Source organism: Trichoderma ghanense, assembly GCF_004382785.1.
Source record: "Trichoderma ghanense strain CCMA-1212 chromosome Unknown scaffold_1, whole genome shotgun sequence".
NCBI classification, from domain to species: Eukaryota; Fungi; Ascomycota; class Sordariomycetes; order Hypocreales; family Hypocreaceae; genus Trichoderma; species Trichoderma ghanense.
The window spans coordinates 2829930-2845571 of record NW_027395664.1 but is presented as its reverse complement, the minus strand read 5'-3'; the positions used below and the strand labels follow the sequence as shown (position 1 = coordinate 2845571).

The window sequence follows — 15642 nt, the reverse complement described above, 5'->3', positions numbered from 1 at the left end:
GCAGTTGGGGGTGGGGGCCGTTAGAGCCTAAAAGTACCGGTTACTCGCATGTCGTCAGTCATGACATCTGAAACAGAGGCAGAACAAAGTATTGGATACCCAGCCCACTGCCCACTAGTCCTGATCGGGGCTGGTGAGTCCCCCGTTAAGCACCAGCCCCTCGCCTTGCGTGGAAGAATCTCGGCATCTGCTCTCCCAAGCGTTATGCATCTATCAAGTTCCTTTTGTCTGCTTCTCTGGCGGCGCTGCATCACCCCCGTACATGCATACGTCGTCACAGCGCTCCCAATCCGCACTAGTCCCGTCTCGGCAGCACAACTCAGTCGGACTACTAAGGCAAGTACCAGACTAGCATGAAGAGAAACGATTGCGCCGTGCACCGCCAAACTTCTTTGTCAGGCCATGGACATCAAATGACAGCCGCCTGCAACGCGCGACATCACGGCCTGTGACGGCGATACAACCGACTGCTGACCGCTCCTCGGCTGCGGACCATGTGAGGCGCCTCGAGACGGCAATTCCAGCGCCCGTTTGCCCGCCCTCTGCCCTCTGCCTCTGCACTCTGAAGCCTCGCCTTGTCTCGCCCAGCCCAGCGCCAGACCAGACAAAACGACACAGCGGCAAGGCTTCCACGTTCCCATCTCTGCCCTCCCCGGGGCCCTCCAGCCTCTGCCGGCCCTCTCGAAGCTCCAATTCGCCCGGCCCTCGCGCTGGGCATGAGGCGGTCTGCAGGCGCATCCTCCCAGCGCCATGGCCGCAGCTCCTGGTTCGTCTCGCTTGCCCGTCTCGTTCGTTCTCTTCGTCGTCATGTCTTCCTGCTACCGCCCCGTCTCGTGTCGCCTCTGACCTGTCTACTCCAGCTTCTGCGACGCTTGCCATCAGCGACTCTCCTCCGGCCGGGGACTCGCCCGCAAAAGCTGACGCCGCGACGGAGTCGTCCGCGACTCCCGGCCCAGGATCTGATGCCCCGGTCCGCACCTCTAGTCACGGTATGTAAAGAGGCGAGGAAGCTCTGCCCGACCCCGAGCCCCGATGCCCGCTCGGCAGCAGTGGATTGCAATGCTCATCGCAGTGCCTAGATGTGACCGATCTCCCGGACGGAGCCTCCATCCACACCACGGATGGCCGCGTCAAGAACCCTGTGCCGAGCAAGCTCAAGGGCAAGGCCGACAACAAGAACGGCAACTTTGGCGTTATGCACATCGACATAAATAGCTCACAGGCCGCCCTTCGAAACGCTGCCGCAAAGCGTACGAGCGAGGAGACGGAGGCCGCGGCGAGGCTGGCCAACATGCGCGGCTACCAGTCTATCAAACGCAGCAAGCTGGCGTGGATTCCGCCGTCTGAATCGGATCCGCGCTCCTCCGCCCCGGCCTACGGGGCTCCGCAGAATGGCTACCTGAATGCGGCTTACCCTCTGCCTGCCCGTCCTTTGGGGCCCTTGCCGCACGAGGCCAAGGCTGAGCAGGCTCGTCTTCTCACGCTGCTTCGCAGCTTGAATCCCCTCGTGGTTGTGGATCAGCTGTGCAAGGCATTGGCCTACTTTGGGGGCATCCCTGGAGCTCCTTCTTCTCACGACTTTGTCTTCCCTGAGAGCCAGCGTAACAATGGTCAGGGCTCCATTTTCGTCGGCTGGGTTGCCGAGATATTCCCTCCGGTCGAAGGAAACCCTGCGGCCATAGCGCCGCACCCCTCGCTGCAGAGCGCGGAGATTGCCTCTGCTGCTGCTGCTGCCGCCGACGTCGCCGTCGCCTCCTCAGATATGCCCGCTTCAACTCAACCTGCGACCCTGTCCCAACCCGGCAGCGCTCCTCCCGCTCAGCCTACCTCCACAGATGCTGCAGCAGAAGCTTCCAAACCCCCAGAGACGCAAAACGCACCTGCTGCGACTCCAGTTAAGAGACCGAGAGGACGGCCAAAGGGTAGCAAGAGCTCCAAACCTCGGATCGACAAAGGCATCAAAAAGTCGGATTTGGCGCATCACCACGCGTCCAGCCAGGCGGACGGGCACGGCTCACACAGTGCGCTCAATCTGTCCCAGAATGAGCAGGGGTCCAGTGACCAGCGAAATGGGCTGCATAATCCGGCCTTTCCTGGTGATATCCCGGCGCACCTCGACCCCGACTCCAGCATGGTGAGCACTCCGGGGACGGGCAAGAAGAGGGGTCGACCGAAGGGGTCTAAGAATCGGCCAAAGAACACTCCAGATGCAAGCCAGGCGGCGCCTCCGGCGTCTACGGACGCTGCTCACAGTCTGCTGCCCGCATCGACAAGCTCCAATCCAATCGCGCCCTCGCCTTTATCACATAAGTCAACGGGAAGTCTGAACAACATCCCCTCCTATGCAAGCACGATGCCATCCAGGACAGACCAGCAGCAACAGCAGCAGAACCCCTCGCCGACGATGCAAGAGAGCGCAGTTGGGCAGCACGGCGGACACATGGCGATGCGGAATCCTCAGACGAGCCAGACAGCGAGTATACCGGCTGTCAGTAGCTGGGCCGGCTCGGGAATGCAGTCTCTGGATCACTATCGCTCGGCTAACAACCACTCGCATGTCAAGAAGAGGAAAGTCGGCGACCCAGCGCAGGTGGCCAGGGATTCCCTATCGGCACTCGCAGCCCCCGATGCCTCCTCCCAGATGCGCCACGGCGACGAGACCTCGCTACAGATGGCTCCGACCGATTCGGCTACCATGAAGCGCCGGCGGGTGTCGCGAGAGTCGATGCAGAACCCCATGTTCAGCAATATCGACGCTCAGTCCGGCCGAGTGGGCATGAATACGTCACCTATACTCAACAATAACTACAACAGCATCTCCCAGGCCATGGCCACCAATAACTTTGACAGTCAGCTGGCCAGTGCTGCGGTTAGAAAAGTATCGACTCAGCAGCATCTACAGCCGCAGCAGCAGCAGCAGCATCACCCCCAGCGATCACCAACGCAGGCCCAAGGCCAGAATGTCGGCCAGTCGCTCCAGAACCAGCAACAGCCGCAGCAATTTACGCCTCAGCGGGCGCAGCAGCAAAACCCAGGAATGCGCCCACCACAGCTCCAGCAAGGGGGGCACATGCCGCCAGGGTCTTCGAGGCCTAGGCAGGGCCAGATGTACGGCAACAGCCCTACAGGCATGACCTCGCAAGGGTTCTACGCCCAGACAAGGCAATTGCCCGGACAGCTCGGGCACGTCACCGGCGGCAGCTTTGCCAGAGGCGCGGGCAGTGGCCAAGCGTCGCAGTTTGGGCCCTCCAACATGTCGAGGCAGAGCTCCGACGACCGCGCCGTCAGCCTGTCGCAGCAAGCGTCTCTGGCCATCTCGCGCAGCCAGGCGGGCCAGCAGCAGACGCCCACGGCTCGCCACCCGTCCTCCGGCTTCACCAACGGCCAGCAAGCGCCCGCGACATCGGCGTCGGTGCCGACGACGTCGAGCCTGAGCCAGTTCCAGAACTTTGCAGAGCACAGCTACCTCGACATGGACTACGGGCTCAACGAGCGCGACGTCCAGGATGCCGCCGCGGCATTTGGCGACTCGACGCAGCTCGAGGCGGCGCTGGCAGAGGGGAACATCAGAGAGAGGCTTTACCAGGCCATGACCAATCGCCAATAGGAGGGCAGCCTTTTCCGGTGGTTATGGTTATAGTAATGTAGCGTTTTGCTTGCTGGCTGAGCCGGGTTCGCATTTGGCTTATATATTGCATTTCGGCGTTTCCATCACGAGACAAAAAACTGAGGAAAAGCAAAAAAGTTTTCAACGCATATTAACGTGTTAACGTGGGAGGGGGCCAGTCGTTTTCTCTTCCTTTTGCCTTTCCACGAGGGTTTCGGTTTACTTTTCATTCGACTACAAAAAAAGAAAGAAAATGTGTTTCCGTCGTTTTCTTTTTTTTTTTTTTTTTTTTTTTACTGGGAAGTTAGTTTGGCGCGCAGGGTCTGAACCGGACGGGTTTACTTCTTTCATGTACAAGAGGAGTTGCAAAGGGCAAAACCGGGTATCTGTTTCTTCAACTTCTATGTTTCCGCTTGGCTGCTTCTAGTGGGCCGTGTCTTGTTTTCTTCCGAGAGATGGGGAAAGGTGAAATGCATGGAATTTATGATGTTGATGCCAACAACTTGTTGCGGAGGGATGGAGGTTGTCAGGCTATATGAATGTTTTCGAGTTGGCTTGAAAGACAAAAGGCTGTGTGATATGTGTGTGTATGTGTGTACGTTTTTGAAATGACGGGGTGTGTCTGATGGGTGATGACATGATGAGTTTTTTTTTTTTTTTTACCGGCGTTGGTCGTCTTTTTGCTCTTGTGTCCTCCTTTTCCGCTTCATCGTCATGTCTCACAAGTGCTTCCGTTTGAAGTCAAAAGGGAAAGCGAAGGGTCTTGTAAACAGGGACGCATAATAGACAATGCCACGAAAATGATCATCAATGACACAAAACGGACAACTACTTCGTACTCTCCTCACTCTGCAATGTTGTGTCACAGTTTACATACAATTTCCTCAAAAGAATGATTGAATTGGTCTCCTTTTCAATTTTTTTTTTGCAGTCAGCGCTACATAGCTAAGCAAAACCGCAAAAAAAAACCCCAAAAGGGCATTCACGCTGATTTCGACCCTGAAAAAAAAAATGAGAGTCCACGATATCAGTAGCGTCGAAAAAAAGTCAACAAGCAAAGAGGAACGAGGATGGAAACAAAAAGAAGAAGAGCGCTGTTATCAAGACCAGTTGTGTGCGTCAAAGGAACAACAAAGGCTCAACAAGGCTAGACAGATAGATCAAGAGAAAATAAAGCGAACTGTCGCAGTTCTATGCATTCGTATCGAGCAATAGACGGCCCAGCTCCGTAAAACAACACGTAAGAAATGAACGCAAGATATAGGAAATCTTTGATGGAATATGAGAAAAAAAAGGAGAGAGAGTATGACAAAGAGTCCATAAGAGGAACAGCAACAGCGAAAACGACAAAGAGCCACACTCTGTATAAAGCCCAGATAATCCGCACCCAGAAATGCCCACGTTAACGCGGCTATTTCTCCAGATCCCAGAAAGCGTCTTCCCATCCAGCAAAAGAGAAAGAAAAGATGATGAGAAGATATAAAACGCCTGTAAATGCTTCTTTTGGTGTCGACGAGGACACGCAACAACGCAAGGAAATGTGGTATAGGCCAATGGTTATGCTTGGCTCGGCAAAGGAAAGATGGCAAGCTCGTTTCAAGCAAGCGTGTATAGAGACAAGAAATGTTGAGAACCCGTGTATGTATCGGAGGAGTAGATATATCATGTATGGTAGGGGATCAATCCGCGTCGTCATGGAGGGCTGAAACCGGGGGCCTGACCGAGTCGGAGATCTGGCGGCCGTAGCACCACTCGTCCTCTTCGTCCAGGCCATCTTCGCGAATCAGCTCCAGCATGACCTGCTGGTTCCGCTTGATGTCCTGCGGCCGGTTCACAATCTTGCGATCCAAAATCAGGGCCTCGGCCGTGGTCAGCCAGATGCTCTGCAGCGACGGCAAGTCCCCCAGCAGATCCTTGGCCTGGTCTCGCTCAAGAGGCGCCATGGGCGCATCGGCCGAGAGACTCGTGTTGAAGACGCTGTACGGCATCTCCATCCCGGAGGCGGTAAAGTCGACCGATCCCCACGGACTCCTGCGCCCGCTCTCGCTAAACGATGACCGGTGCGGTGGCCGATCGCTGCTGGTCGATTTCTTCCGTCCAAAGCTCTTCAACAGCCGGCCCTTGGAAGGAGCCTCGTTCGCAGGCGGCTTGGTGAGAGAGGCGTACCACGTGTCAACGGCAGCCCGACGGTTGTTGTAGCCCTTGGTCTCCCACAGCCTCTCGACTTGACGAAGGCCGCCAAGGCACAGAATGGCGACATGGACCTCGTCCGGGGGTCGCTCCCTCAGGTAACCACGAAGCGATCGCTCCACGCGACCAACGTACGTCGGCGGCCGCAGGCGGCGGCAGAAGGACGAGATGACGAGAGGGAAGACTTCGTGGACCCTCAATAGCGTCCGGTCGTCGTACATGTCCATGATCCGCTTCTCGATCGGATTCACCGTGTAGGGCTCCTTCGTCAGACCGTGTCCGTTTTCCGCAATATACTCCAGATGCAGCTTCCTATACGTCTCGAAGAAGTGGAAGACGGTGAACAGTAGGGGTATCAATCGTCGGCGCATGCGCTCGTGCTGCGGTGCGAATGCCAGCCGCTGGGCTTCGGTCTGTCTTAGAAAGATGTCTTTCGTGATCCACTCGCACATCAAGTAGGAGAGCTTGGCCGCGACATGAAGCCGATGCCACAGACTACACAAGTAGTGGAAATTGATCTCGGAGTTGTCCGGCACGGGATACAGGCGAGTGGCGTAGGCGGGTATGTGGTCCCGTAGTAGGTGTCGAACGATGAATGTTTCGTTGAGGGTGATGCGCGCGTGCCATGATTTCGAGGCTAGTCGGAGGTTAAGAATGTCTGTCAAGGGGAGGGATGAGATGATTTGGAATTGAAGTTCGGTCGGCAGCCCGAAGAATAGTTGATCAAAAGCGACGCTGGTCAGAGCAGGTGCTGTTAGCAGATGTGACTCTACTAGGAATGGCGACTCGCAGAGGAATCCAGATTGTTTCCAAGCCTTCTTCTTCCTTGCTCGTCTTGGGTTAATTCATCATGACGAACCTTTTTCGAGTCGAATCCGTCGAGGCTCTTATGGGTATGGCCACACCGGTCGAGTCCGCATCGCTCTTGGTGTGCTTTAGGGCGACCTTTTGTCGGATGCCGCCAAAGAAGCGTCTATTATGTTTCGAGTCGTTGGGCTTGATGGCGTCGACGTCCGGGACCTTTGCTTCTCGCAGCGGCAGGATGAACCTCGACGTCGCCTGGGCGTTGGCGGTGATGGTGGCCGTCGTTGCCGTCGTCGTCGTCGTCGAGGCGCCGGAGTCGGCAGATTCGGCCTGCTGGCGGCTCGCGTGCAGCTGGTTGAGCTTCTCGAAGTAGCGCTCGGAGGCGAACTCGGTGAGGTGCGGCGGATCCATGGCGACGCGCCGAGGAGGATGTTGTTGATGGTGAGGCTCAGCCATGGTGGGCGGCGGAGACGAGGTGAACGAGCGACGAGATAGCAGAATCTATGAGTGACGAGCGGCCGCGGCCAGCTCGGGGTGTTGAAGGCGTCCTCTATTGTCGGACGCAGGGAGACAGCAGCCGTCTTAACATGGCGGGGACCGGTAATATGGCGAATCCGCCCAGCAGGGAGGGAGAGATGCAGCGAGCAGAGAGGAGAAGAGGGGGGAGCGGAGGATTGCGGCGACTCCAAGGGCGGCGTCTGTTGTCTTTGGGCGGTGCGGTCGTCTCGTCTCGTCTCGGCTGGAGGTTTGCTCTGGCTGTTGGGACTGCGTGCCTCGTGTAAGTCCAAGCAGGCGAAGAGTTCTATCGGATGCGGCGCGGTAGAAGTTCTTGAGAGTCGAGAGGGCGAGCAGAAACACAGGCCAGAGGCGACGCGATGCAGAACCGGGCAAGGCTCTCTTGGGCCGGAGGGAGGAGAGAAGATGAGGTGTGGACGAGCAGAGGATTGCGATAGGGAAGAGAAGCGTTCAAGGGCAGAAACAGAACAGAACAGGGCAGTGGAACAGGGCTCTGCTGGGGGGTGGGAACGGGTAGTAGATACCTACGTATGTACCTGCTGGTGCTATCGCTGGGTGGGAGGCGGACGGGGAGGCGCCGGGGGGGGCATCTTTGGGGGATCCGGGAGCTGCTTGGGGGCGCGCAGACGCTGTAGCGACAGTGCAGTGCACCGCTGAAAGCAGGCACCTCCAGCGTCGGCACCTCACCCTTCTGGCACCCCCCCCCCTTCTGCCAATCGCTGCAAAAGGGCGAGGCATTGCCGCGGCGCTGATTCGCCCAGGACGGCGGTTTGGCCGGCGCAATAGTGGAGCTGCTGAGTGAAAAGGTGCCAAAGGCTGCTGGAGCCAGCGACCGAGAGCCACGTTTGGGGGGGGGGGACGGGCACACGGTGGCGGCACACAGTCCAACGCACCGTGGCGCCGCCGCAAGCAGGGGGGGGCAGAAGGGAGACGCGGACGCCCCGTACAGTGCGCCGTCTGCCTGCGATGCGGCGTCCGGGGCATTATCTGGGGCGGGAGGCTGTCATTGGCACTCGAGTCTGCGCTTCTCCGCTTCCTGCTGCCAGCGGCTGTCTGGAGGCTTGTCGCCATGAGCAAATCGGCCCTCTGTGGGCCAGGCCAGTCGGGCCGCACAGTAGCGCCGCGAGCAATCCGCACGATGGCGGATCCCCTTCTGCCCTTTGTACCCTTTGGACACTGGACGCAGGACAGGGGAGCGATAGCAAGCATTGAACGGGAGTCCATCACACGGTCGCTGTCCAGCAGTCACAAAGTATCCATAGCGGCAGCTCATCGTCGGAAAAAAAACAAAGCAGTCGGAGACAGATAAGGTACTGCGTGCGTGATGACTCGGTTGCCCCGAGGTACTTCCTGAGCGAACGTCTTAGCCCAGAGATGCGCAGCGCTTGCAGTTCGTCGCGTGCACTGCTGAGATTTCACCAGTCCTGGCATTTAGCCGAACAGCCATCAATCGCTGCGCTTTCCGCTCTCCTTCTGTCATCCGGCCCCAGAAAAGAAGGAACCTAAGGCTTTGCGCGTCGGTTACAGTGCGCGATAACGTCACAGTCCGGAAAAGACCAAGAAAAGAAAACCCAAGGTGGAGGGAAAAGGGAAAGTCCACGGAAGGAACCTGGAGCTAGGGCAAAGATGCCTTGCTGGGCGCAAGTACCTCGTGCCCGCAACGTTCCCAGAGCCACTCCATCGGAGCTGCCCGTTTCTTCTCTTAGCACCTTCAAGTCCCCTTGAATGTTCTTTCGCTTTACTGTACCGAGCCGCGGGGCCTCGACTAGCCCCAAGACGGCCGTAGCGTCTGGCTGCCCATTCGAGCGGCTGTCTCTGTTTCTAGCAAGGTTCCCTTTTCCATTTCCATCTCGTGCGTACCTTACGAGGTACAGTATCAACGCAAAAGTACGGGGTACTCCGTCCGTCCGTCTATCCGTACCGTCGCTTCTCTTGATTTCGTTGGATCTGATTCGACAGCCTTGACGCTACAAGTACTGTATGTACCTGCCATCGTGTTTGATGTTGGATTGCTTGCGTGCGCGAGCCATTTCGGGCCACAATCGCGATCCACAGCCGCACAGCATCCCCAAGATGGCCGAGGCTCCATATGGCAGCAGCCGGACCGTGGAGATATCACGACTCACCTTGGGAGCTTCAATCACCCGGACCGTTGCGCTGCTCCATCTCGACTGACTGACGATGCGGACAGACGCTGGTGGCGAAACGCGCTTGTTCGTGTTTCCTCAACCGGGTGCGTTGACCTGTATCATCTTTTCTCATCTCTGCATCACTTGAGCTTCCTCGTATTCCTGCCAGGCCGTGCGCCGTGATGGCTCCTCAGAGGGGGGGGAGGAGGAGGAGACGGAACGGACAGACAAACAACGCACACCAACCGCCCGATGCCGCTACTACGACGAATAGGGCACGATGCCCCCAGGCCCGAGCAGATGCCACTTGTGCGAGTGTTATTATCTAGCTTCATGCGCGGGAGAGCGAACACACATCGTTCTTGCTCCATCCTATTCGCACATGGCGCCGTCCGCGCATACAACGACTGATATAGCCAGTGCTACGCGGCTCCAACGAGGGCCGTGGACTCTCAATTCCCGACGACCTCTTTTTGCTTCTTTTCCCGATGGCGGGCTATGCGGCGAGATGGGACGCAATGCCTACCTGTACGCCGAGTCGAACACGGTCTGCCATCTCTTTCTGTCTGTCATCTGTCAATTCTCAACTTCAGCTTGGTCCATCTGATTAGTTTCGTCCGATGATAACATGCAAGCACAGACGCAAACCTGAAGGCTGCCGGCATGACCTTGCCGATGGCAGGTTCAACCGTCATTGTGAGCCGAATGGCTTCCTGTGTGGAATGCTCCCTGCCCTCTACCCTGCTTTCACCACATCATGCCGGAGTCTGGAGCGCCCAACATGCCCATTGTATGCCGTACGCCAACCGACATGCATGAGATTACTCTTATCCATGCATCACGAAGCCGACGTTGCGGCGCTACCACTATGGGATGCTAGCCGTGGCGTCGCGGCAGCCCGTCCCGGCCGGATTCCCTCCCTAGCTAGAGTTGGAGATCACAGACTCGGAAAAGCCTGCGAGGGGGGGGGGCACCGTCAATGCTCCATACATCACGGATAGGGCTGGGCAACGAAGCAGACTCGGCATGAAATGAGAGAGCAGGCAGGCACCTCGGTCTCGAAACGCCGTGGGCAGAACAGGGCAGTGTGGGAAACAAGGACGATGCAGAAGACGAGACAAAGAGGGAGGAGGAGGCCACCGCGGCCCTACTCCGGCCGTTTTGATGTCTCATGGAATTGTCGATCCAAACACGAGAGGACAAGATTGCAGCAGCGAGTGATGAGTGGCCCAGTCCATGTCCATGCCTTAGCCTGACCCCGACGAGCAGGCTCCCCACACCAACCAGGTCTCGTCGTTAATTGGGAACAGAGAGAACGTTGCGCAACACAAGGGACGATGGCAACTTGAAGTCACCAGGTGCTACAATGTACCTTGGCATGTCGCATTGCCTGTGTTGGTTAGGATCCTCATGCCAGGCTGGACAAGCATCACGGAGCTGGCGCCAGATGCTGGTTGCTGGTTTCCGTCTGCCTTGTTGATAGTGATGATGGGCGGTCCGGTAGATGGGGGCAGATGATGAAGTCATGCCATCTCGAAGCCATCGAGCAACTACCGAAGGTGCCGCCCTTATTTCTGGCTGGATGTGCCGGCATGCATCCAAAGAAGGTAATGCTGTGATGCCCCAAACGGACAAGATGTGCAGTGTGTGGGCTGTAGGAAAAAGACAAAAACAAGCTGTGAATCGCGTACAGGAAGCAGTCAAGGGGAGAAGAATAGTTTGTGTCTAGTGTGGTGTGTATGACGCTTGGCGTTGTATCGGCCTTTGCTGTATCATCCGGGAATGCCTTATCATTCGATAAGCCTGGAAAACAGCAGGCGAACATACAGTTTCCTGTCTCTCTGCTCTCTGATTGACTGCTGACTCTGGATTCTCAGGTACACAACTCCGTACCAGTATTAGCACTCATCAACAGAGCATCACACCTGTTCCTCGCTCATACTGTAAATTAGTCCAACTAATTGCCGTGGAAGATCGCCCGCAGCAAGTGGAAATCAAAGCACCGTGGCCGTTTCACTTTATGGACTGTGGTCTAGCAAGCATCAGAACTGCAGACGACGACGATCTTATCAATTTTGCCGGTCAGGGCAGCTCTTCATATTAATTGGTAACTATATTTAATTCATTCGCTGCTATTCCGTATATAGCAGTCCCGCAGAGGCTGTCAAATCGGAGTTGTCACCAAAATGCTTGATTAGCCAAAAGCTCACCTTGAGATACCTTATGCCGTACAGTGTCCTGTTGTGTGTCTTTTTACTCTATTCAGGATAGGTAGCTACATTATTTTCGAACGATTTGCCACGCATCCGGCCTTTGCACTGTATTGCAGTGACGTTGAAGCTCTCTGCAAAAGAGCGTGTCATCTATCAAAATAAGTCCCCATATTTTGCATGCCGACGCCGGGGAGCTCGGAATGGAACTTCATTGTCCTTGTTCAACTCGTCCAAGATATTAAACCAGCTTCCATCTGCGATGCACAGTACTCAGATAATGAACTTGTTCTGCATGTGTTACCTGGTCATTGGAAAGAAGAAGAGATGGATGCTACCGTATCATGTCTGGACAGTGCAGCAAAAGAAGATTGACAAGAGTCCTGCGGCGGAAAGGCCAACCGGGGGAGCCATGGCTGACCGGGATGACACAGTAGCACCGACCCGGAGCTGAGGATTTTCGCGTCGATTTTTTTTTTTTTTTTTTTTTTTTTTTTTTTTTTTTTTTTTTTTTTTTTTTTTTTTTTTTTTTTTTTTTTTTTTTTTTTTTTTTTTTTTTTTTTTTTTTTTTTTTTTTTTTTTTTTTTTTTTTTTTTTTTTTTTTTTTTTTTTTTTTTTTTTTTTTTTTTTTTTTTTTTTTTTTTTTTTTTTTTTTTTTTTTTTTTTTTTTTTTTTTTTTTTTTTTTTTTTTTTTTTTTTTTTTTTTTTTTTTTTTTTTTTTTTTTTTTTTTTTTTTTTTTTTTTTTTCTTTGTCTCAATGCAGAGAATAGCACTCGTATGGAGCTCGTTCAGGTGTTGCGGTACGGTAACATCAAGATATATCACGAAAATGCCCGCCAAGCAAAATTAAATACAAGAGTATCACCTTGACAGATCGCATGTGAATCGAACAAAGCGTCCAGAATGGCCGGACCACCTCACACGGTGAGCGTAACGTCGAAAAGATGCGAAATCTCGCCTCGTCAAAGGACCGATACGGCGAGCCAACTAACTTCCCGATTGGAGCGACAGCTCAATGGGTTTGATGCACTGCATTCTTTGCTGCAACTCTGCTAGGTTGTCTACGAAGAATTATTACTAGGTAGCAGGTAGTACACGGGTGGATGGATGGATGGTTTCCTCGGAGGATTCTTTGCAAGGTCGAAGCGTATTGCCGCGTCCATTCGGATGGCTTCCGTGGAACAACCACCCTCTTTTTCTTTTTCACTCCCTCCTTTTGTCTTGATGGACTCTCAAGACCTCTCTCCCTTGCTCAAAGGACCTACCTAGGCAGTGTGACCTTAATCTCAGCTCCCCATATCCCACCCGGCCCAATTGAACAAAACACTGACGGGGATTCTACTGGGCAACGCGCATGCTTCTAAGCCAAGCAGCGTAACAATGCGTCCACAATACTCCCTCCGAATTGACCGAGATGACAGTCGAGAGCAACAAGAAAGGCCCCAGAAAAAGCCACAAGGCGCGAGTAAGGTAAGCCTGCAGCATCACATCACATCACACAGACAAACCGGACAGCCGACAGGGCAAGCGAACGTGATGGTGAGAAGAAGGAAAACGCCAAAAATGGGTCGGAAATATTATCCGAGGATGCAGTTATCATCGCCCTATCAGGCGTGCTAGTACTACCTAGTAGGCTATCAGGGGAGGGAGACCCGTATATCATCTCGGGCGGACTATTTGCGTTCGCTTCGGTTTCTTTGTTCCCACTCGGCAAGCCCACTGCCTGAGGTATGATACGGGAGAGAGAGTTGAAGCTTGGCTGATGGAGCCTGTGATCCATGATGCTCGAATCCACGGGAGAGGAGGGGCACGTGGAGTATATCGCCGAGGTGAAAGTGGGAGCCTGGCGATCATTGTTTGACGGCGGTCCTATTTCTCCGTCACGACTAGCAATCAAGCTGTGGTGGCGATGCTGCAGGTACTTGATATGGATAGTTCTCATCAACAAGAGGCGATACCGGCCTGACTGCGGGCAATTGAAGCTTAATTCGCAAGAGCCTCGCCTAAGACACAGTCAGAACCGTAGCTCAGGACTGGTGATGGTATTACAGTATGCAGTGGTTATAACCATCTTGATAGAGTTGCTTACTGTACAACTTCGACGCCTTTATCCGCGCATTTTAACCGGCGAAATCCTCGACGGAGCTGAGGATATTTGATGGCACACATTTCTGCCTGTCCAACTCCCATCTTGACTCGCACATGGCCGGGTTCGTGCAGGAAAAGTGCCCGCACCAATAAAGTCCTGCACCTGTTACACGCCTTTGTGGCAGGCAAAGAGAAGAGGAGATAAAAGATCTCGGCGAATTAAAATCTACGGCTTCATTCCGGTGGCATTGCAGATTTGATTTGGGGGCCATCGTCCATTTTCTCTTAGTGCGAGTTACATGCAAGAAAAGAGAGAGCAAGCAAAAATCAATATGGAATTGACACTGTGCATTTAAGCAAAAGATCAGGGAATCCCCGTCTCAGCTGATTGCCGGCACAAGGTCAGATAACTCCGTACCGTACGAGTACTATACATGCCGATAGGGCCTTTTCGGCGGCTCTCGGTGGCGATGGGTGGAGATTGTGGAGGGAGTTTGGACGGCGTAGAAGATGCAGGCTTGGCTTTTGACTGCGTGAGACAAGCATTTGGCAAGACGACCTACATAGTAGTAAGACCCTCTCGAGCTCTTGTCTATCCCGCTGACTCATCACTGGAGGGAGCTTTTGAGCTTTATTACCTCGGCTGGGTAGAGAAAACGAAGAGGAGACGAACCTGTCTTGATGCTTCTTGATGGATGCGCGGTTTGCGGGTCGATGCTATTTATAACAGCTTAATCTATGTATGTACCTATGTATGCAGGATAGCATCACAAATGGAGGACCAGACTGGGAGCTGCAGGGATCGGATTGGAGCCGCACCGCTGATAAGCTGGCCCTGGACCCTCTTGAGTGCGTGTGCAGTGACATGTGGTGCATCACGGGATGATGAAAGAGACAAGGCAATGTTGGTCCATGGCTTTCTACGATGTTGATGGTGAAGAACAAAGAAGGGTGTATTTGAGGTTGACATTCATATGATGCCTTTCACTTCAACTTGACTTGACATGTTACCTTGTGACTCTAACTCTTCAAGTAAGTAGGTAGGTACCTACTTTGCACCCTCTACCAGAAATAGATCGAGGCAGCTCGTACCTGGACTAGAGCGCCATCACATGGAGGGGGGCTTGTGTCATTCATCCCAAGTTATTCGTTCATCCATGGACCTTGACCCTTATTCCGGCCGTCAATACCAATTGCGATGCTTGAGCCGACGCTGTGCTGCAATACGTACAGTACAGAGTACTATTGCCGCCAAGACGCAGCAGTTTGAAAGCAGAATGAGCCCGAATGTTACCGCTATACCTACTGGGCATTGACTGCAGGACCTCAACTCAAGATCCAGAGCATCAAAGGATGGAAAAGAAAACGAAGGGAAACAAGGCTACCTTATAGCAAGCAGTGCAAGTACATACATACAAACAGCATCAACTCCAACTCCAGCAACCGCATCATCATCGTCATGACCTCAGACAATGGAACGGGTACAGTTACTCCCACTCCCGCTGGCTCCGCACGCAAGCTACAGTACCTAAACATGTAATACATACCGTAACCCCCGAAAACCCCCCCCCCGCGACCTCTCGCCCTCTTACCAATCACATCGCGGCAACACCGCAGAAGCTCGACTCTTTCCTCCCTCCACCTCGTCTGTTTGCCCGTGATCCCCCTTGTTCAATCTCTCTCCGCCGTGGAGAAACGATCCCTTTTTCCCACTCAGAGCAGCCATCATGTACCGCCTACTGCAATTCTAGGTACCGCAAGACAGAAGCAACGACTGGGAGTGAAAAGAGACAGGACAAGGCGGAGGGAGAGGGAGAACAGGGAGAAGAACAAAAAGATCCCCCGACTCTTGCCCCGAGTGTCACCGAGAGACTCATCATACACCCCCCCGGGCGAGCGGACATTTGCCTGCGACACACAGCAATACAGTACCTTGCCTCGTACCTACAGACCGACCACCGCTGCTATTACGGACTTCGGCTGCGTGCTACCTGCGACCTGCTACTTGCTACTTGCTCCTTGCTGCCGCCCGCCTGGAACTTTGACTTGACCCAACGAGGCCTCTTTGTCTCTGATTATCAGATCAGCTTCTCTCGCC

At 54.3% G+C, this 15642-nt stretch overlaps 2 protein-coding genes across 2 annotated transcripts; one reads left to right on the top strand and one right to left on the bottom strand.

The window, feature by feature from the left end:
• Positions 1-750: 750 nt before the first annotated feature.
• CCMA1212_002321 (uncharacterized protein) lies at positions 751-3607 on the top strand (the record flags this gene model as incomplete). Its single annotated transcript, XM_073699708.1, has 3 exons — positions 751-766; positions 861-989; positions 1080-3607. The coding sequence occupies 3 exons, from the start codon at positions 751-753 to the stop codon at positions 3605-3607; spliced, it is 2673 nt and encodes an 890-aa protein (XP_073562071.1).
• A 1679-nt stretch (positions 3608-5286) lies between these two features.
• On the bottom strand, positions 5287-7057 carry CCMA1212_002320 (uncharacterized protein; the record flags this gene model as incomplete). Its single annotated transcript, XM_073699707.1, has 2 exons — positions 5287-6532; positions 6657-7057. 2 exons carry the CDS (start codon positions 7055-7057, stop codon positions 5287-5289), a joined length of 1647 nt encoding a protein of 548 aa, XP_073562072.1.
• Between the last annotated feature and the right edge of the window lie 8585 nt (positions 7058-15642).